Source organism: Carcharhinus amblyrhynchos, chromosome 15, assembly GCF_965287045.1.
Source record: "Carcharhinus amblyrhynchos chromosome 15, sCarAmb.v2.hapA, whole genome shotgun sequence".
NCBI lineage: Eukaryota > Metazoa > Chordata > Chondrichthyes > Carcharhiniformes > Carcharhinidae > Carcharhinus > Carcharhinus amblyrhynchos.
Window position 1 is genome coordinate 16,496,832 of NC_137338.1, and position 23,870 is coordinate 16,520,701.

Consider the following 23,870-nt stretch of genomic DNA (forward strand, 5'->3'; position numbering starts at 1 on the left):
AACAGTGATTTGAATCAGTGAATGATTTCAAAAAGGAGATAGAATTATTTCTAATAGTAAATGGATATGGGGAACAGGTAGAGAGGTGGATTTGAGACAAAGAGATCAGCGTTATTCTGGTGGAATGGCAGAGCAGGTTCAAAGGCCTGAATTTGCCTACTTCTGCTCTTAATTCCTATATTTCTTTGATTTAAGACGTAGGAGAAGAATTAGGCCAATGGGCCCATCAAGTCTGCTCTGCCATTCAATCATGGCTGATATTTTTCTCATTCCTATTCTCCTGCTTTTCTGTAACTCCTGATCCCTTTATTAATCACAAACCTATCTCTGTCTTAAAGACACACAATGACCTGGCCTCCATAGCCTTCTGTGGCAAAGAGTTTACAGATTTGTGTGTGTGTATGTGTGTGTCGGTGGGTGTTTGGTTAGTCTGGGGAAAGCTGGAATCGGTACAACCTGTGTGGCTGTGGTCCAAGACGGAAAATGGTCTGAACCAAACCAGAACCAAATAGGGTGGAAAAGCGAGGCTAACCAAGGCAGGAATTGGTTGTTGGGTCCGCCCTGGGTTGTTCTTCAGGACTGCTTCCCTTGCTGGCGTAGGTCCCATTCCGACTGACTCCAGCGCACCCAAAAGAGAATTCCTCAACAAAGCCGCCTTTCTGCTTTGGTTTTGCTGAGGATTGGCACTCACTGTTCCCTCGCTGCCGAGGAGCGACGTGCCAATCTCAACAGCGACTCCTTCCCACCGGGAAACAAAAGAAAAACCTGCAGCAAGCACCCTTTCCACTCTCCAGGATGTGCTTCTTCTCGTAACCCGAACCTCTTCAAACATCAACAGCCAAGAGGAGGAGGAATCAACCAACAATTCCCGCTCACACTTTTCGGTGATTCGCAAAGCAATGTAATACAACACATAAAGGGAAAGCGATTTGTTCCCTGCATTGAGAAAGGTCGACAAAAAAAATGAAAAGAGAAACTGTTCCCTGCAATCAAACCTTGCAGTCTGATTTCCTCGCCACTGTCAGCAGCAGCCAGGTGAGTGAAAGGGATTTCAAGAGAGAAAGAAATGTTCCTTCTATCGGTGTGGAAAAGTTCGAAGTCAAATAGGCACAAGTCTGGTTACTGACCAAATTGTATTTTAGAATGTTCAATTGGTCCTGGTACCTTTGAGCTTTAATTATGATCGTTTTACAGCCGAAGTTAAAAATCTTTTGGGTATTCAGATTAAATTGGAATAATACTGAAATGATTTGAACACCATTGCAGACTGTCAAAGTAACACGCTCACTTCTTGAAAGCACCTGCAAGAGTTGTTTGTCTCACGTTTCTGGGTAGCCTATAGAGATCTTTTTATTCACTCTCCTTTTGTTTTCTGCCGCACCTGAAACACGCACAGAAACCACCAATTGTCCCGTTCAAATCCACCCTTAACATTGAAGCAGAAGTTGCCGAGTAACAGCTTTGGTAAATCAGCTAAAAATTCCTGGGCAACTCCAGTATATTCTTAGGTGTCATGTATAGGCAGTGGTTTCTAATATCATAAAGGTAATGGCATGGTCTGCTGCTTCACTTTAATGAACCTAACATTCAACAAAATTACTCCAAACCAGTGACCTATCATTTTCATGTCTTTTTTCAGAACAGAGCCACTAAAAATGAAGTACCATTATTACCCTGAATGAAGATTAAACTTGTTTTTTGATGTGTCCCCTTGCCTGTTGACGTATAAAATGTACTTTGAGAATTTGCTGAGAAATTAAATGAAAAGTTACAAATATCCAAACAGAAAGTCACTATATATCTGGGCAGGCGGTGACATAGTGGTAACTAGTAGCCAGAGGCCCAGGCAACTACCAAATTTCACCATGCCTATGGGTGGAATTTCAACCCAATTAATCAATCTGAAATATAAGACAGGAGTGAGACTATTATCAGTTGTTCTGAACATAGGAATTAGGAGCACAAATAGGCAAAATCAGCCCTTCGAGCTTGCTCCACTATTCAATTAGATCATGGCTAATCTCTCCCTGGTCTCAAATCCAGCTCCCCACCTGTTCCCCATATCCCCTTAACCCTTTTATTATTAGAATAGAATTGTAAAACACTATCTGGTTCACAAATGCCCTTTAGGGAATGAAACCTGGTCAGGCCTATGTATGACTCCATACCCACACGAATGCGGTTAACTCTCATCTGTTCTTTGAAATAGCCTAGCAAGCCACTGAGTTCAAGGATAATTAGGGATGGGTAACAAATACTGGCCCAACCAGCAACTTCCAAATCCCATGAAGGAATAAGGAAACAGGATTCCCTCTAGAACTATAGAATCTCTACTGTGCAGAAGATGGCCATTTGGTCCATGCAGTATGCACTGATTCTCTGAATGGAGTCTGCACATTCTCCCCATGTCTATGATGATTTCTTCCAGGTGTTCTGGTTTCCTCCCACAGTCCGAAAGATGTGCTGGTTAGTTGCGTTGGCCATACTAAATTCTCCCTCAGTGTACCCGAACAGGCTCTGGAGTGTGGCGAATTGGGGATTTTCACAATAGGTTCATTGTAGTGTTAATGTAAACCTACTTGTGACACTAATAAATAAACTTTAAAAAATGTTGAGATGATAAAGGGGGAAATCCAGAAGACTATTTATTTATTAAGTCTAGAGTGTGTGTGGTGGTGGAGAGACAAAATTAAGTGAGCGTACAACTTCTCTGTGATCCCTTCAGTGTCTGAATATATTTCCAGTAACCACTGCCTTTGCTCACACATACTCCACTGCCTTTTCAGGAAGAGAGTTCCAAAGACTCACAAGCCTCAGTGAAAAACATGCCTCACCTCCATCTTAAGTGGGTGGACTTTTGTTTTTAAATAGTGATGCCCTAATTCTAAATTCTCCTACAAGAGGAAACATCCTCTCAACATCCACCCTGTCAAGGCCCATCAAGAGCTGGATTTGAAACCAGGGAGAGAACAGCCATGATCTGATTGAATAGTGGAGCAGGCTCGAAGGGCTGATTCTGCCTATGTGTGCATCAAGATTTCAATCAAGTTTCCTCTTATTCTTTCTAAGTTTCAGCGGATTCAAGCCTAATCTGCCAAGCCTTTCCTCATAAAAGTAGGGGGAATATTTAAAGTTGATGCTGGGGTCTTACAATGTGTGTCATATCTACAAAAGGGGCAAATTATAATCAAGATGATTTAAAGTTGCTGAAGCTACAGTTCCACAATCCTCTCCACCAGTTATTAAATTTTACCATTATGTTGATGGAATAAGCTACATTCATTTGAAAATATCTGCAAGGGAGTAAAGGGTAATGGGTTGGTGACGCAGTGCAGGTAAGAATGTGGGGATAAGGCCACAATCCAATCAGCAATTATTTTATTAGAAACATAAAAAGTAGAAACAGAGTAGGCCATTTGGCCCTTTGAGCCTGCTCCACCATTCATTTTGATCATGGCTGATCATCGAATTCAATATCCTGATCCCACCTTGCCCCCATATCCCTTTAGTCCCAAGAACTATACCTAATCTCATAGAAACATAGAAAATGTCTGAATGACAGAATGACTGAAGAGACTCAAGAGGCCAAATGGTCTACTGCAGCTCCTTTTCCTTATGTTGTTTTCTTGTCTTCACATGTTCAATGTAGATATGCAGCCAACTGCATATATACTTGAAAAGCTGACCTGAACCATTCACAGTGCCAGACCCGGAAGGAGATTCTTTCGTATTTCATTCCCAATTTGGCATATAAACAATAGTAAAAGAGAGTTCAGGAGTAAATGAGTTAACAGATAGGCAAACAGATGGCAAAAACAATTCAGTGTAGATACATATAAATCCTTAAAAGTGGAAGTGCAGGAAAAAAACAGAATAAGTCAAATATGATCCTGAATTTTCTTTCTGGTGCAGTGAATATATAAGCAATAATTTAATGTTGGATATCTACCAAGCTTTGCTTAATCTATAGTTGGAGTTTGGTATGCAGTATAGGGCACCTCTTGAAGATTCTGTAGACTCCTGCCTCTGCCACCTCGCAAACTCCCCCTTTCTCTGATCTAAAGGCTGTTGATATCAATGGCACAGGTCGACTTGGATACTGTTTCACTAAATGTGAAACACCCTTATTAAATCTCGAAGCAATAGTACATAATGACAATGACATTAGGAGTCCCACAAGCTAGGGTCCAGGTTGTCAGTCTTTTGACAGACCTCCGGGGGTGACTGCGGATTGGCTGAGCAGACCATTTTATTGACTGCGGTAGCAATATCCTTGAGGACTGTGTCTTTATACATCTTCCTGACCCTGGTCCTTGGCATATAAGGCAATACCTTCAATTGTGTTATTAATACCACCATGGCTATCCAGGACCAACCCCACATGGGCAGTCATATCCTGCCCTCAGCAACGGAGGATTGTCTCCGGGAGCATGCCTAGTAAAATGTCTGATTACAATATCTTGAGGTAGGAAGATGGCTCATTCACACATTTCTGAGTGGCTATTATCTAGTTCAGTTTCTTTTAAAAAAGTATAGTTCCATGACTAAAAGTTAATAATATAATCCAAAGGTAAATAAAGCATTGGCTTTCACAACCTAGAAAATATTCAAAACATATAAAGTGCATTTGTAATGGGTTTCTTATGGAGGATTCCAAAATTGTGAAAGCTTGGAACAGTTAAATAGTGAAAGATTATTTCAACACTTTGTCGAGTTGGTAACAATGAGACTCAGATTCATCACTGGAGGAATGAAAGAGGAAGATTTTTCTTTCACTCAGAGTTAAACAAATATCTAATGCTTTGCCATAAGTCACTATCAGGCAGAGACGATAATATAGTTTAAAAAGAAATTTGAAAACTAAGCTTTAGAGTTGCCGTTGCGATGTAGGAAATTTGTGCATGGCAAATTCTCTCGGACTGCTGTAATAACCAGATAATCTTTACTAAACATTGGTTGAGAGACAAATATTGGCCAGGACACTGAGAATAACTCCTCTGCACCTGCTCAAAATAATGGCCAGGTTCTCCCAAAAAAAAACTGAAGTGCCCAATGATGGGAAATGAGAGATTTTCCCACCCATTTTTTGGGCGTACTTACCTGAATGAATCTTCAACACACTGTGCTTCACAAGTGACAGAGATATCCTGAGGTTTTCAAAGATGAACTGGGTACATTGTGTGGCACTACAGTTGAGTTGTTTGTAGATCCTCCAGCTACTCACTTTTTACAGCCTAGGACAGTGCCCTAAGCTACGAAAGGCAAAGTGGAGGATGAGTTGGAGCAGATGCCTGGAATCATTAAGCACATTCAAGCTCTCACTTTGGGCGGCTTCTTTCTTCCTGCTCTTAAAAGTAATGGCACAAGGCGCATATAGAGGGTTAAAAATTTACCGTTAATCAGGCCTCCAAACTGGACGCTTACCTGCTGCAGTAGGTGAAAGATCTATTTTCAACCCTTACAGGAGACATGATGTTCTTAAAACTCAACATGAACCACACGTACTAGTAGCTTTTATTAAAGGAAAATTCAAAGGAGTATGTCAAAATCAACGCCCACAAGAGTTTGTTGAAATAGAGCTGACTGGTTTTTGGGATTTCCACTGCGACTTTCCAGTGGACAATGGACAATCTGATGCACAGAGTTCCTCATGTAGAGGCGCTCCATCAGTAGCATCACAATGGAGAGAGGCATATTGTTAACTTCTAATTGATGCTGCCTTCAAAATTAGGGATTCCCAGATTAAAGCTAAAAGGTTATCTGTGTGAGTCATATAAATAGAAGTCCAACTCTACTATTAACCAATCAGTGTAAGAAAATTCAACCCAATAGATTTAACTTTGTTTATCACTCCTTTCTGGGACCTAAGTAATGCAATACAGGCAAACAACAGCAAATTAATTGGCTTTAATCTGGATATTTTGGTATGTAATATGTATATTGTAACTTTTAATCATTGATATATTAAATTTCCATCACATCTGTGCTGCACATCAGTTTTATGCTGTACATCATTTGCCACTTATCAATCAATACAGTAAGGATTTTAATAAATAAAGGATCATGCTTTTTCCAATCTCTGACTAAAACAAAATTATCTGTATATTATCTTCAAAAGGTTAGTTCTTGTAGCATTTGAATAACATATGTTGTACAATAATTTTCAGACACATCCTGCTGCTCAAACCACATCAGACTGTTCAATGAGCCAACACTCACCAGCACAATACCCACCATTGTGCCAAGAAGCTTTGAATCCAGGAGTCCCAGTACAATCAGCACAGCTTTACAGACATCCAGGAATTACCCTCCAGGACAAATCTGAGAAGAGATGCGATCCAACAAAAATTGTGTTGGTAGTGTTTTTACTATTGGTCATATTTGGAGGAGGAGCAGCCATTTTATGGTACTTTGTTTGTAAGTAAAGTGTTGAATTTAACCATGATATTTGAATCACGGGAGTAATTTATAGCTCCATAAACATTGGGGAAATCTGGGAAGCTGTTTCACAGCTGACATGCAGCAGTACTTTAACTAATTTTGAATGTTTTTGGAGGTATGTATAGAGCATGAAAGGAGGAAAGGAAGTTAAAATAGGTTGCTGAATAGATGAGTTTGTTCATTATTTTCAGTAGGACTAATGAGAAAATTTCATGATCTACTTTGCTAGCTGGTAAAATGTGTACCTTATAATTAGATGAAGGATAAACGGAATGTTCAATTGATCTTCCACTGGATAGATCAGTGTGTTTATTTATACGTAGATGAACCATTTAGCCAGAAAGGTCCAGTTTTACTTGGGGAACTTTTCCCTCCAAAAATTCTGGTGTTTTTCCACTAGTTTGCCTTAATTTAGTTATTGTAAGCTTAACCATAGTGTTTCTAATTTGTTGCATTGTAGTTGGAGGTGTATAAAACAAAACACATTTATGTATTACTTGTCATGGCCATTGGATAAAGCAAAATGCTACAGACCCAATGATGTATAATTTGAAGTGTAGTCACTGTTGTAATGTAGGAAAGATAGCAGCTAATTTGCACTCAACAAATTCCCATAAATGGCAGTTGTTAATGACCAATTATCTCTCTTTTTGTGATGTTGATTTAAGGGATAAGTATTGGCCAGGTCACCAGAGATAACTCCCCTGCACCACTTTGCAGTAGCGACATCGGGTCCTTTATACCCACTAACACAGGAAGATAGAGCCCTGGTTTAACGTGTCATTCATATGACAGCACCTCCAACAGTGTGATTCTCCCTTAGCGGAATGTCCACTGAAGTATCAACCTTAATTTTTGTGCTTAAGCCCTGAGGTGGGATTGAATGTAAAACCTTGTTAATCTGAGACAAGTGTGGAGTCAGCTGTACCACAGAAGACATATTTATATGCATAAGCTGGAATATAGGGTTTGTAGGTGGTACTCAAATGGGTACACTGGATGAGGGACCCATGAAGCAGATTCTGACTACTTTTTACATTTTCCTGATTTTCTGAAATTTCTTCCCTTAAGAGGAGAAAGCATAAAATGGGAAAGCATGTTTAAGGAGCGGCATAGTGACACAGTGGTTAGCACTGCTGCCTCACAGCTCCAGGGACCTGGGTTCGATTCTCGACTTGGGTCACTGTCTGTGTGGAGTTTGCACATTCATCCCGTGTCTGCATGGGTTTCCTCCAGGTGCTCCGGTTTCCTCCCACACTCCAAAGATGTCTGGATTAGGTTGATTGGCCATGCTAAATTGTCTCTTAGTGTCCCGGGATGTGTAGGTTAGAGGGATTAGTGGGGTAAATAAGTGGGTTGATGGGGATAAGGCCTGCGTGGGATTGTTGTCGGTGCAGACTTGATGGGTTGAATTGCCTCCTTCTGAATTGTTGGGTTTCTGTGGTTTCTAAGTAAGCTATTGATGTGATTGGTAATGCCATACTGCCCATTTTCTGAGTTACCCATTCTTTAATGCTGAATGTAAATCAGCCCATATAAAATATAAAATAACAATGCATCTAGTCCATTTAATGGACTTTTCTCTTTGACAAATATGATGCTGAAATATGTGACTTCTTGGAACAAAAATGAGCAGCCTCTATTGACTGGCAGAACAGTCAAGTTTGCAAATCAAGAAGACTGCAGTCAATCAACTCAAGGCTGGCACCCAAAAACATATCCAGAAAATAAAGAATTGGTAGTGGGATGAGAATCCTGTGCGATCCAAGAATATGCTGATCATCATGACACGCAAAGCATTTTTGAAGCCATCAGAACCATCAATAGACCCAGGTCAAATGGACAACACCCCCTTTGTTCACAGGAGGATGTTCTTTCTGGGGCCTGGATTTCTGGTGTGGAGCTCATTTAAGTTTTATAATCGCGATTTAAATCTTAATAGCAGGCGAAGACTGAAGTTTCAGGACTAGCTAGCCTCCTCCACCCCCAGCCAGCCAGGAGTGGTTCACTCCAGTGAGGTTTACAACTGCTCCCCACTAATGAGTAACGGCAGCCCGACCCTGCTGGAATGAAAGGAGCCCATGGAGGCCCCCCAGGAGATCGGGAGTAAAGGAGGGGGGGTGCCATCTTATGACAGGTCAGCATATGCACAGTAGCTCGCTCAGTGCTATGTTGCCAGCCTCTCTAGTAGGAATGGGCCACGCCCCTGATTTTCAACATGAATCTCCCTGAGGCACTCTGCAATGCACAGAGTGTGGGAAATACATTTTGAAAATTCCGCTAACAAGTTGCATTTTTACACAAATTCAGCACTTGGAATTCTTTTGGGAGAATCCCAGCCAAGATCTATAGTTTGTGATTGGCTGCAGTGTTGCTGGCCACTCTGCACCAGATTTTCAAGTCACTCTCAACATTTTTAATTTTGCATATAAGAAACTTGGCCTGCCTTTGAATGTTGCCAAAACAATACCTTTATTTCAACCCACAGCAGGTCAGTCAAATATTCCACCTCCCATATGTGTTGAACACTTTGGATACTTTGGCAGCCACCTCTCTTGAAAGGTCACCGTTGATGAGGAGATCGAACACTTGATGAGCACAGTCTGCTACAAACTAGGACAACAAGTTTTGAACAACAAAGATCTTTGCATGTCATTGAAAGTCTTAGTTTACAGAGCAGTTATTGTCACCTCACCCCTGTACTGTGGTCACACCTGGACACATAAGAGAAATTCCGTTAGCGATACCTCCACCACATCACAGAATCGCAGAATAGTTTGTGGATTTAGTGGAAGGTCCATTGAACAGACGCTAGTATCTTTCTTAAAGCCAGCTCGATAGGCATTCAATGTCTAGCACTGGACTGGACATTGTGACTGGTTGGCTGAAAATTGTCATCCCTTCCAGGTCCTGTTTTTCTTAACTTTCAAGTGGTCAAGGTTCTAGGGGAAGACAAAGGAAACTCAAAGTGCTGTTTGAAGTTTGACAGCATTTGGGGCTCCCCAGAGCCAGCTCCTATTATTAATTGTTCAGTATGGCAATAACTTGTCCATCAGGGTGCATTGCATTTTGAGTCCCAAAGTCTTACTGATGGCAGAAAAGGGAAAATAACCTGTACTCTGGATCCCACGACTTCATGGGAGTGCCACCTCATGTGGCCAAAATTCGGAAGGTCAAGAATCGACCTGTTCAAGCACTTAAAAGCCCATGCATAAATCACAAAACTGAACAGGCATCATCCTTGAAACAATCGACTGCCACGATGATGATAATTGCAATAAGATGTCCTTATTGTTATACTCCAGTCTCTTTGCATTAAAGGCCCACCATGTTTGTTCCCATTGCATATTAACATACTGCATACCTTGAACAAGTACACCTAGGTTTCTTTGGACATTAATACTTAGAAACCCAAACTCACCATCTTTAGTTGAAGGTTGGACTCTGTGGTTTCTGATAACCCTCAGACCTCCTATGCGTGGACCAGCTAGAAAATTGCTGCACGTGTGCTAATTGGATTTTTTTTGTGCTTCGGGCCATGATTGCGCAGAAGAAAATGGGTGCAATCTGGTTCGTCGGCAAGGCGAGTCGGTAAGATAAGGCAAGAGGTGAAAAAAATCGGGTTCCCGTCCAGTTTCTCACTTCTCGCAATCTTACTGGCAAAGCAAACCTGGCACCCTGGCAGTGCCAAGGGCGGAATCTAAGGGGGTGGAGCCTGAGGAGGTGGAGCCTGATGTTGGGAGAGGCAGGGAAAGTCTGTAGAGGAAGGAAATAGGGGAACTCTGCGTGGGAGGGAGGGTTAATCGGCTGGAGTGATGATGGGGGCATGGTTGACCAGCTGTGGCAGCGACTGGGGACGATCAGGAGGGTTGGGCACAATGTCTTAAACAGTCATCAGATTCGGAGCGGATGATTTTTGGGGCAGCAGTTGGGGTAGGGGGAGCTCTGCAGGGGCAGCAGTTGGGGGACTGGGGGGAAACAATGTCCAGGGCAATGATCGGGAGTTGGGGGGGAGGCGAGAAATGGGGTGATGTCTGGAGCAGTATACAGGAGAAAGGGGGTAGGGAGGGTAGCTGGCAGAAGATCTCCCAGTATACTGTGAACACTGTCTGTATACACTACACTTGGAGATTGGGATGCCTGTGTAAAGGTGCCCCAAGAGCTCAGCAGCTGGCTTTACAGGTGAGCTAAGGCTCCACCCCTCCCTACTGGCAAAAATCGCAAGGTGTTATGTATAGAGTGCCATAAATTCATATTACTTATAGCACTGAAAGAAACGACAAGAAAGTTCTGTTTTCTTGCCCATTTGACACTTAGGGCAGAATTTTCCTGTTCCACACACCATAGGAATCATAGCAGGTGGAGGACGGACCACGCGAAGGTCCGTTGACCTCAGTCAGGATTTTCTTGGGGCGAGCGCGGCTGGAAAATCCACCTTTAGAATTTTTTTGAACATTTCCGTCCAATAAATAGAATGGCATGAAAATGTAGGTCAGGTCATCTGATATGAATTACCATTACATTGTAGAAACCCCAGAAAACAGGACACGAGAAAGGGACAGGAGAAATGTCCCAAACCAAGAAGGGGAACTGGTTGGGGTTCCAAGAGGCAGTCCGAGATAAGTCATGAAGATAGAGGACGTGAATAGGATCCCTTATGGAAAATGAAAGAAAGGAGCACAGATATAGGCTCAGAATTAAATTAAGTGCAGCAGAGAGCAGACTTTCAGCAAAGTGGGCATGAGAGAAGCCCTGAAGATGCAAGGAAGCAGCCAAAGATTGATGACTTTGAGCTGAGGCCACTGGGGAAAAATGGATCAAGTTGGAGCTTGGCATGGCTTAAAAGCTGAAACTGTGCTTGGAAGGTAAAGCTTGATGTACTCAGAAATCCAAGGGAAATAAATCTTAGAAGGTGAGATTGAAGTTCTGCAACATGAGGCATATTGCAAATGTTTGAGTGAGAGCGAATTTTAGAGAGAGTCCCTAGGTGAAATCTTCAAATGTTGAGGTAAAAACCCTGGTGAGAAAGACAAAGTTTCAATGAGAGTTGTTGGCTTGCAATATGACAAATGTCTGTCTGTGTTATTGAGAAAGCCATGGAATCTGTTTTGGTCACATCTGTCATTTAGTATTCAGTATTTCTCAGAGAGACATGACGGATTTTAAGCGCTCAGAGAAAAATACAAGGTTATTGGGACAGTAATTAACTGAGTAATCAGCTATAGGACTTAGTGAAATGATTAGATACTACTGGAAGATTGAGTTTAGAAAACTCATTTGTTTGTTCTGCGGTTGAAGAAACAATGAATTTTGAATGCAGTTTTTGAGTGTCTTGGGGAGACATGTATGTTGGGTGAGAAACATTGAGTGAATGCTCAGAAATTCAGTGGAAGAAAATCACTTCAATTGTGCTTGTTCCAAAGAGAAAGTAGCCTTTATATCAAGCCAGTGGTAAGTGTGTCTTCACTGGTTGATGTGTCTGTAAATGGAATAGTTATAGGAAATGGAATAGTGTGAATTTGAAGCATTTTGTGTGTTTTAATTGATAGCTTTACAGTGATTTTATCTGGTGTGGTATTGTTCATTTTTTTGTTTAATAAATATTTTATTCTTTGAGTTAAATGTTCATTAGCATATCCTGTGAATTTGTTCCATATCATAACTCCGTGGTTTCTAAAAATATCCCAGGGATCTAGATAGGGGAGGGAGACAGAGAAGAAGGTCCTAAACCAGGGAGGGGGTTAGCAAGAAGTATGGAAAGGTATTCCCAGGTAAAAGACGAGAATTGGGGATAGGAGTAAGTTGCCTTAAGTGAAGTTAAAGAAAGGAGCAGATAAGTAGGCTCTGAGTTAAAGAGAGCATGCAGGATACAGGTTTCAGCAAAGTGGGCGCAAGAGAAACCTTGAAGATCCCAGAAGTCAGCCAGAAATTGATGAATATGTGCTACAGGTCTTAGAGGGAAAAATGTACCCATTTAGAGCAGTGGTTTTATGCTTAGTACAGCTGAAGATCTAAAATTGTGGTTGTAAGGTTAAGCAATGAGTGTTTTGGGAGACTCAGGGAAAGGAATCTTGGAAGACAAGTTTGAAACCCTGCAAGATTTCCTAGGTGAGATCTTCAAATGTGAAGGTTGGAAACCCTTGTGAGAAAAGATTGGTTGGTTCACAATGTGACAAATATTTGTGTGGATTGTTGAGAAATTCATGGAATCTACTTTATCACGCTATTTTGTGTTCAGTGTGTCAGAGAGAGACAACAGGGATTCTAAGCTCTCTGACAAGTAAAAATACAAGGCTATTGGGACAGTCGCTAACTGAATAATTAGTTAGAGGCTCAGTATTGTGATCAGTTCAGCAGAGGTGCTACTTGAAGATTGAGTTTAAGGAACTCATTTGTTGTTCTACAGCTGAAGAAACATTGAGTTTAGAATGTGGGTTTTGGGTGTCTCATGGAGTTGGGTGCAAAACGTCGAATGAATGCTCTGGAATTCACTGAAAGAAAACTGCTTGAAACTGTGCCAGTCCCAAGTGAGAAGCCTTGTGCCAAGCTATTGGTAACTCCCCGCTTGTTTATAAGTCTGCAAAAGTATTGTTGGAGTAGAGGAATAGTGTGAATTTGAAACAATTTTTAATGTGTGTGGTGAGATCTTTCCAACTTTTTTGAGTAGTGTCGCATCATTAATCTTTCTTGTATAAAAAAAATTTTACTCTTTATGTTAAAAGTTCACCAGGAATCTCCTGTCAATGTGTTCGGTAAATTACCTCCACTGTTTCTAAAAAATGGAATTTGGGATCTATCAAGCCAGGTTTCACTCTGGGATTTGACTTGTCCAGTATTAATATCAGCTGGACTTGTAGCACAATCTATATGTCTTCGCATTGTGTCTTCCAGACAGCTTACATTTCGATCTTGTAATGTTCTTATTTTAGTAGATAGTGAGGTGACTTCCGTGTATGGGGCTGACATCATTCCCAGTAAGCACTGCTCGTCTCCTCATATCTTGACTTCTCTTGTAAAGTCATTGAAATTTTTGTAGACCTGGGCTGGTATATGGTTGTTACTATAGACTCTCACGACTCTGACCACCTTTTGACAGCTCTGTTATGCTGTTCCCTTTTGCACCTGTATCTTCAAGTCCAAACTATTGGTACATCCACTGTTTATTGACTAAGGTGGAGTTCTTTCAGCTCTCCTGCAGTCGTTACTGACATTCCTGCTATAAGTAACTGGACATAATGGACTGCATTTTCTGGCCGTTCCTGCTGGCGGGATTTTCCAGCCCTGTTTATGGTAGCCCGTCTTCCTTGCCACGGGTTCCCTGGCGGTGGAGAATGCAAACAACGGGAAAGCCCACTGAGAGTGGTGGGGATGATAATGGCGAGCTGCCTCTGCCACCACTAGGAGTGGGGAAATTCCACCCAATGTCACTAGAGGAATTATTACTGGCATGATCCTTGTAAGTCTTGCAGGCTGTTGGTTCCCACATGCTGAATGGTGAACTAATCGGAGGTGTACTGTCACTGGGAACTTATAGGCAATATAAATGGAAAATGTGACTGGGTCAACTGACTTGATCTCTGAGTGGTGCAGAATTGCAAACAACTATTATTCAAATCGGGCTCTCCTCTGACCGAAAAGAAAATCCAGGTTAGCATGTATCCATTGAAAATTTGAACAATTAAGTAAACACTAAAGTGAAGCTCACTTAAACGAGCATTTCGTAAGTGAATAGCCAGACAAGTAACTGAAACCCCAGATGCAAAACATCACAGCTAGCCGAAACATCACAGCTAGCCGAACAGCCAAGATTAAATTGCAGTTTGTCTTAGAGCAACAATGAAGCAGTGTGATCAGCCAAACTGCTGTTCTATAGCTGTTTAGTTGGTTGTGTTGTTTGATTCAATCAAGCTGCAAAAGATATATCGGGAAGAAAAGTTGGGTGAGAGGCAGCATCAAGTTGGAAGGATGCACCAGTAAAGTGGGAGGATTGATGGATTAGTATGAGCAAAAGACAGCAGCAAATTGGAGGGTCTGAAAGATTTGGTAGCTGCCCTCATGGAAGACAGCAGACAGAAACATATCAGGAGGATTAATGGGAAATATCAGTTGTGCAATTGAATGTGGCTGATTGATAATAATGGGGAAATCACTAGTGAAGAGATAGATAACTGCATCATTCTTGATAGCAAATAGTCTATTCATTGAACAGGCTCCACAGTAATCAGGGCTGGGTACAGCTGATACAGTTAACCTTGATGACACTGTCAGTGGTCATTATGGTGAAATTAACCCTCAATGTTTTAAACCTTCAGCTCCTTGAAGACCAGCACAGGCAATGTCAACAAGTGCATGAAAGAGGTGTGGACACTTTATTCAGGTGAATGGGCACCAGGATCTCCTTTCTCATTGACCAAAAATATAGTTTGACAGACAGTTGACATGTCTGAAGAACAGGGAGTGATTTATGATCCCCATATTGCCACCTATCCACATACAAAGACCTACAAAAACAAGCAAGGTTTTATTTTATTCACTTAATGATCAAATATCATGCATGTTGATGTCTGCTTCCGAAGTAGAAACCATGATGCATTTAATTTATATCCATTATTTATGCCAGGCTTATTTGAGTATTGAAGGAGACTGGAAATGTGGCTCCTAGTTGATCAAATATATAATTTTCAGTCCTGGCTTTATGGAATCCTTATCGCAACTAGAAGCTTGGGCCAGGATTTTAGCTGCAGGTATAATTAAATTTCAGTTATAATTAAACCCTTCTCTTGGTCCTCGTCTCTCAAGCCTGTAGTTGTGAAGGACCACCCATTCTAGGAAGTCATTGGATGACTACCTCTCTGCAGCAAGCAGCCTCCTAGGGGTGGGACGTGCCCTTAATTGGACCTTTTAGTACATAAGTTGACTGCCTGCTTCCAGTTGGCTTGCAGGCTAGCTACTGCCATTCTTGCCACTGGCAAAATGGTGGGATTGTGGTCCCAGAGAACAGTGAACACAGCTTCCCCAATTAGTATGGAATTCCCCTGCCTTGTAGCCCATCAATAATATTTTGCCCTTAGTGTCAATACAAAAGGGACCACAGGACAACAATTGAGCATATTACTGGCAACTTGAAGTATTTTGAACGTCTGCACATATCAGGGTGTTCCTCAGGATCTACATTATCCACCACCTGCTCTAGGACATTGCCATATGAGGGAGATTAACCATGGAGGAGTAAAGGCAGACAACAATTACAAGGATATAGCTCCTGAAACATAAGTGCATTCAGGGCGATTTACATTCTAAATGTTGTAAAAGATGCATTTAGCCTGTACTGTCCAAATGTACAAATCAAAACCTGTCACCCTGGTAAAGTCCCTACCTCAGCTTTTATGCCCATAAATATTGAAAAATATTCAGAAATAGCAGAAACATAGCCTAAAGGTGAGCAAGCAGTGCAATTCAACACTTAAGATGGGATCTGGCAAGGTGCAGATCTTCCTTACCATCTCAGCTTTCATGCAAAATCATTGACGTCTTAAGCCTCACCTTAACAGGTATTGTTGGGAAATTCCTAGAGAACCTTTATCTTTTACAGTCTTACTACAATCATGTACTGAACCTTGTGCACAATATTCTAATTCCATCTTAATTAAACTCTGTTTGCCTTCAATATTCTATTATTTGGTCACTTTGTTATCCCATTGCCAAAGTCTTTGCTTATCTCAACTTCTGCTAGGCAAATCCCCTACTCCCTGAGACCCTCTGTGAATGTATCTAAGTCTGAGTTATAGTCAGCAACTTGGGACCTTTCCAACTTACAAAGAGCAAAGAAAAGTACAGCACAGGAATAGGCCTTCAGACGTCCAAATCTGTGTCGATCATGATGCCTGCCTAAACTAAACTGTATGCACTTACAGAGTCCATGTATGCACTTCCAGAGTCCATATCCTTCCATTCCCATCCCATTCATGTATTCACCTAGTTGCCTATCGAATGCCATTATCGTACCTGCTCACATCACCTCCGAATCACCATCAACGCTTCAGTCTGTTTTAAGTTGGTTAATCTAGCTTTGGAATGACTACTGAGATGTTGATGTTGTTTGCATGTCATTATAACATAAAGGTCTCTGTCCACTGTATGATGTATAGAGTCACATGGTGTTGAACTCAGGCAGAACACTCTGGACGTAGCTTATCTGCATGGAAGCAGAACCAAGCATGACAGTAACCTGGCTTCAGTAAATAGCTAAAGGCTATCAATAAATGGTCCATGTCAAATATATTAGTCTCAAAATCTCAACATTGATGCATCTAAAGAACCCATATTGCAACAGTTGATATGTTCAAACAACAACTGGCTTATTTTCCTCAACTAAACTTTATACAGCTAACCTTGGGGGGATTTCTCCGGTGTCCCAGCCAGATGTTTCTCAGCAGTGGGAAGTGGCTCACCATTCGCTGGCGGGAGGGACCGTCTAGTCTCACCACTGTCAATGGGATTTCCATTGGTGTCATCTTATGCTGCTGTGAAACCCATGGGAGACGGTGAGCTGTTAGCGGGATCAGAAAATCCCACCGGTGTGAACGACCGGAGAATCTCCACCATGACCAGGAGTTACACTGATGAAGCTGTGAACTTTCTCTTTATCATGTGCTCTCTTACATGATCATTCTGGGAGGTGCTATTTACACAGTCCGACATATCAATGCTTATAAACCCTAATACCACAAAGTCCATTATGACATGCCTCATCGAATAATTCCTGAAAGTTAAGTCATATAAAAGATACCACATAATCATCATCAACCAATTTTTCTTTGTGTTCTTTGCATTAAAACAGAATAGATGGTATTAGATACCTTGAAGAACACCTCATGGGCTTTGAATCATTGCTTCTATTTTTAAAATTAAATTATTTTTCCAAAAATAATGCAAAGCTAAAAAATTAAGATTCTAATGATTCTATTCTTCAATTTTTTAAAATTGAAACATTGGTAATTTTCCAGTCTTCAGGTAGTGCCCATGTATTTAATGACCTGTGAAAAGTTTCCTTATCTCTTCGCTACATTTCCTTCCGTGGACACGTTCCATACAGCTCTGTTTCTTATGAATATTCAAGCTCACTATATTCTTTTAATAAATTCTGAAGAGGACTTTTGTGGTTGTAAAGGGGTTTTACAAGATAATAGAATAAATGTTTCATTCTTACACATTAAAACTTTTAGTATAAATAATTTGTGTTTTTATTTAAAAATGTGTTCTTTACAAAGTATTTGTGTTTTTTTTTCCTCATTTTCTTGTATGGAATACAGGAAAATGAGCAAAAGAGGATTACAGTCCTGTTTTTTGAATTTAAGAGAAATGGTAGGATCAGTGTTTCAAGATATCTTGCAAACATGCCTCAAGTTTCTTACTGTATGAGACAAGTAGGTCAACTTTCCTAAACTGCAAAGTTGTGTTATATGCAAGTAAATTATGTAACTGTAGAAATGGTACAAATATATTTTTGGAAACTAAACAAAGGGCCTGATCTTCTGGTCTCCAGATTGTCAGAGACCAGATATTTAACTGAGGTGCACATCAGGACTCTATGGAAAATCTCGGCATGCAGACCTATGTGGGAACTGAGAAAGCTTTGACTTCTGCTAAGCAATTCCCCCGCTCCCAGGGACCCTCAGTGAATGTCTCTGACTCTGAGGTATAGTGAGCGACTTGAGAACCTTCTGACTTACAAACAAAAAACAAAGAAAAGTACTGCACAGGAACAGGTTCTTCAGCCCTCCAAGCCTGCGCCAATCATGATACCCGCCTAAACGAAAACTGTATGCACTTACGTGTTGCGTATCCTTCCATTCCCATCCTATTCATGTATTCATCCATTTGCCCCTTAAATGCTGCTATCATACCTTCTCCCACTACTTCCACAGGCAGCACATTCCAGACATTCACCACCCTCTGTGTAAAAAAACTTGCCTCGCACATTTCCTTGAAACTTTTCCCCACACACCTTAAACCTATGTCCATAGCACTTGACTTTTCTACCCTAGGAAAGAACATCTGCCTACCCATTATGTCCATGCCACTCATAATCTTGTAGATCTCTATCAAGCTCTGTTGTTCTGGTGAGAACAAACTGAGTTTATCCAATGTCTCCTCATAGCCAGTACCCTCCAGACTAGGCAACATCCTGATAAAACTCTTCTGCGCCCTCTCCAAAGCATCCACATCCTCCTGGTAGTACGGCGACCAGAATTGTACACAATATTCTAAATGAGCTGCTACTCAATGCCCCAACCGATGAATTCAAGCATTCTGTATGCTTTCTTCATTACCTTATCCACCTGCATTGCCACTTTCAGTGATCAGTGGACATGTATGCCCAAATCTCTCAGCCTGTCAATACTCCTCAGAGTTCTACCATTTACTGCATAATTCCTACAAGCATTGGACCTTTCAAAGTACATTATCTCACACTTGTCAGAATTAAACTCCATCTGCCATTTCTCCACCCAAGTCTCCAACCGATCTATATCTTGCTGTATCCTCTGACAAACCTCTTCACTATTCGCAACTCCACATGTATGAATATCCAAGAAATACAGTAAGAAGTCTCACAACACCAGGTTAAAGTCCAACAGGTTTATAAACTGGCATCTCCACACCATATCCAGGAAATGTCAGACTTATTAAAACCTAGTTAAACTCCTGGGTAACTTTGAACTGATGCCCCTCCCCGCTGCCCATGAATCACACTGATTCCTGACCACCCTCTTGCCATTTCTCTCATCCATCGGCGACCCTCAGTGACGATAATCCCGACTCCCTCACTAACCCGTGACCTCGCAACTATGCTCATGACTAGCCCTTAAATACCTGACGATCTTCTCAGCCCCCTCTTTGACACCCCAGATCCCCCAATTAACCCACAAACCCCAACTAACTCTCAACACCCCCAACTACCCCATTGACCATACTTCCAATCTGACCTGACCATCTCTACCTTGATTACCCACTCACCCACCAATCCCTACCATTTACCACATTCAACTACCCCCTCACTCAACTATTCCCATCACCCATGTATTGATCCATTCACTCACCTCCATTCATTAACATTCAGATTGGAAAATTAAACTTACCATATAGTAGCTGGTGGCATGTATTAACATATAAAAATGTTGCAGCTCCAGATAATTACACATTTACTGCATGAATCCAGTCCATTATAAATTAAGAGGGTGACCTAACCAAAAAAAATTTAAATGCTAACGAGCATGAAAACAGAAAGGTCTCAGATCCATTTTCTCACCAAGAGAAAAATCCAAATCTCATTTAGAAAAAAAGTTAGGCACAGTGTGATTCTTGCCAGTAGGGGGAGTGGACATGGGCTGTTGGGCATGTGCCTGATTGCCCAATGCACTTTGTGTACATAGTGCATTGGAAGGTTCTCTCTGCCCTACTCCCTGACATTGCCTCCCCCAAGCCCCTGATTGCCCCTCCCGATCATTGCTCCCAGGCTGATCACTACCCCCATTCACCCCAACCTTGGCCGATTGCCGCCCCATTCACCACCCCACCTCCCTGATCACCGATTGCAGAGTGTGCAGCTCCCTTCAGGCCCCACTCCCTTCCATTAGGCTCTGCCGCCTCCCCTTGGGTCCTGCTACTTGGCACTGCCTAGTTTCCAGTTGGCAGTGCCAGGGTGCCCATGGAGAACTGTCAGGGTGCCAGTATCATTGCATTGTCAGGGTGCAAGGTTGGCACTGTCAGGCTGGCACTGCCCAAAGGGCACTGCCCCCACTCTGCCCCCAACCATTCGGAGAGGGGGGGGGGAGCTCAATGGCTTCCAGTCCCAACAGCAAGGACATCATGTCTGGTCCCTGTTGATGAGGGATCACACGTGATCCTCACCAGTGAGGACCTTTACTGGCAAGGCCGTTAAGGCAAATGAGCCTGAACAATTCCATCCTGGGCTCACTACTAACATTTAAATTTAAGATTATTCTGCCAATTCAGTGCCAGTATCATTGCTTTGACTGCCCTTTATCCTGCCCAGAAAATTTGAAAATACAAGCTTTGGTCTCGTTCTGAGATGATAGTTCATTAATGACTCTGCTGGCAGGACTCCGTTGTTGCATGTGATGCAGTTCTATAGCCCAGAAAGAATTGTGAGATTCTGGTCTCCAGGCTCCCACCTGACTAATTCTTTAGATCAGACTTAAAAGGTTTGGATGGTGCATTCAGCCAGTCCGTTGGATGGTAAGGCACAGTCCTAATGTGCCTGTTCTCATTGAGGGTGGTGAAGTTTTGAAATTCCGCACTTGTGAAGGCTGTTCCATTGTCACATGCAATGATTTCAGGCACTCCATGGGTAGAAAAGCATTGGCATAATTTCTCAACTATAGTGTGCAATGTCAGAGACTTCACCTCAAATACTTCCATCCACTTCAAATGTGCATCAACGAGGAGCAAAAACATTGTGCCCATGAATGGACCAATATAATCAATCTGAACTTGCACCCATGGCTGGCCAGACCATTCCCCAGGGTGCAGTGGGGCTGCAGCAGGCATCCTTGCAATTGGCACTCTTTATAGTGCTTGACTAGGCTCTCAATGTTGGCATCAATACCAAGTATAACCCCTGGCAAGCATCTTCATTTTGGATATACCTAGATGAGAACTGTGTGGTTCAGCTAGGAGCAACACCCTTCCTGGTACAAAGTCGACACTCTTGTTCCCCAAAGTGTGGTGCCAACTCAACTCATGTTTTTGTACAAAATATGGCTTCATCTCTTCAGAAACTGGCTCATTAACCCAGCAATTAGTATCCTGTGACTCACTTTGGATAGCAATGGATCCCGACTGGTCCAGTACTTGATCTCTTTCGCCAAGACTGGCAACATGTCCAAGAAATTCAATACTGGGGGAGTTGCAACACTCTCTTGCAAAGGTAGACAATTAAGTGCATCTGCATTTGTTATGCAGATGCACTTCAATGCTTGAAGGTATATTCGTAGGTGGAGAGGATTAATGCCAATGCTGAATTCTTGCCAGTGTGATTGTTGGATTAGCCTTGTCTTCTTTAAAAAGATAAAAAGCAGTTTGTGATCAGGATCAATGGTAAAATGTCAACTATACAAATAGTAGTTGAATTTCTTGACAGCAAAAACTATTAATATCATTCTTTTCCAATTTATGAGTAGCCTTTTTCAGTCTCCGAGAGGGTTCTTGAGACATATCCTATTGTTCTTTTAGATCCATCGTCCATCTGTTGGGACAATAACACACCAACGCCATATGGAGAGGCATCACAGGTTAACACCAATTTTGTAAGCAGGTTGAAATGCACTAACAAGCTTGAAGAATGCAGCAAATCCTTTACTTTAAGAATTTAATTCTAGTGCTTCTTTAGCAGTATATACAAAGGGGCTAATAAATAAAAATAAAATTGACCATCCCTAAAAATGACCTGAGCTCATCTGTGTTTCTGAGGGCTGGTGCTTTCTTTATGGCTCTGACCTGGTCTTCCATGGGGTGTAATCCCTGTGCATGTACACGGTGTCACAGGCAGGTTGCCCTAGTGGCTTGAAAAGCACATTTCTCCCTCTTGAAGCGAACTCTAGCCTCTTGAAATCTCTTTAGCACTTCCTCTAAGTTAGCTAGTTGATATCCTTCTGTCGATCCAGTTATAATCAAGATACACTATAACTCATGGTGGCCCTTGCAATAGACTTCCTTTGTCCTCTGGAACATTGCCCATGCAATTTTCAATCCACCAAAGGACAGATTCGTATACCAGATCAAACCTTTCTGTGTGTCAATGGTTGCATAACCTCAGGAAGCATTGTCTAATTCAAATTGATGATATGTGTGTGTCTCATATCCAGCTTTGCATAAGATTGATTTCCAGCCAGCATTTCACACGGGTCTTCAATATTCGGGATTGGTAGCCTGATTAACTCTTAACTTGTAATCCCACAAATGCAGACTGTCTTGACTGGCTTCAACACAGGGATTATGGGTGCTGCCCATTCTGCAAACTGAACTGGCTGGATAATGCGCAGTTCTTCCAATTTCTGTAATTTAGTATCTACCTCCTCTCGTAAGGCATATGTTTTTTAGTTTATTTATTGGTGTCACAAATAGGCTTACAATAAGACTGCAATGAAGTTATTGTGAAAATCCCCGACTTGCCACACTCCGGTTCCTGTTTGGGTACACTGAGGGAGAATTTAGCATGGCCAATGTACCTAACCAGCATGTCTTTCAGACTGTGGGAGGAAACCAGAGCACTTGGAGGAAACCCACACAGACACGGGGAGAAAGTGTAGACTCCACACAGTCGGCGACCTTAACCAGGAATTGAACCTGGGTTCTTGGTGCTGTGAGGCAGCAGTGCTAACCACTGTGCCACCGTGCCACCTGCTGGTACTGGTCACGCCCTAAAAAACATCAAGGGATTGCCACGGATTCACATAGATCTTCACCTGAAGGTCATTTACCTTGCCTAACTTCTCACTTAAGATGCTCTCATATTTCTTCATCAGTTCAAGCAGTCCTCCTTCCTGCATTTTGAATATCTCAGTCCAGTTTAACTTGATTTCCTTTAGCCAATCGTGGCCCAGAGGCTTTGTCCTTATTAGTATTATTAGGAACTGGGCAGACTGTTGCCCATAGTTTACAGACTGAGTGCAGATGGAGGCCATTCAGCTCATTGAGTCTGCACAGACAACAATCCCACTCAGGTCCTATTCCCGTAACCCCATGTATTTACTCTACTGATCTCCTTGACTCCAAGGGGCAATTTAACATGGCCAATCAACTTAATCCACACATCTTTGGGCCAATTATTTCTATGGCTTCTCCTGCGTAAATTGCTGACTTTGCTGTAGTACTCTTTAAATTCAATGGCTGGACTTTTTCTCTCAAGTACAGAAATGTATACTGACCTATCACGGAAGCAGCTGCCCCAGTGTCTACTTTCATCTTAAGAGGCTTTCCATTTACCAGGAGATTTCAATAATGGGGGCTATCTTTCCCACTTACAGATTAAACAGGAAGTAAACATCTAAATTGTTGGTGCTAGCTTCTTCCACATTATGGGGGTGATTCTTCTAATCCGGTATACTGCCCAGCAGTGTAATGGGCCAGGAGACTCAAGGGGAGACCATGTGGCAGGCTTCTGACTGGATGCCACGGCCTCCGCGCATCTCCGCCCTGTCCGATTTCTGGTATTGTCAGCTCTGTGTCAGAAATCAGCACAGAGCTGAAATTTAAATTAGAATTTCTATCTTATTTGTGGGCCCGAAGCCTTCCCCCTCTTCCGCTAGGAGTGTTTCACCCCCAGCAGGGTTTACAACAGTTTCCCATTCATTTGGAATTTGCAGCCTGACCCCACTGGAGTGAAGGGGGCTGAGGTCAGAGTTAAG

The 23,870-nt window shown here is 42.0% G+C and overlaps 1 protein-coding gene across 2 annotated transcripts in view; it reads left to right on the forward strand.

Moving 5' to 3' along the window:
- The first annotated feature begins 616 nt into the window (after positions 1 to 616).
- LOC145353104 (suppressor of tumorigenicity 14 protein homolog) overlaps positions 617 to 23,870 on the forward strand; it is a 122,022-nt gene continuing 98,768 nt past the window's right edge. For both annotated transcript variants that reach the window (XM_080203468.1, XM_080203469.1), the window contains exons 1-2: positions 617 to 1,035; positions 6,168 to 6,417. In XM_080203468.1, the coding sequence (XP_080059594.1) occupies positions 964 to 1,035; positions 6,168 to 6,417 (322 nt within the window). In that variant the 5' untranslated portion in view covers positions 617 to 963. The remainder of the gene's footprint in view (positions 1,036 to 6,167; positions 6,418 to 23,870) is intronic.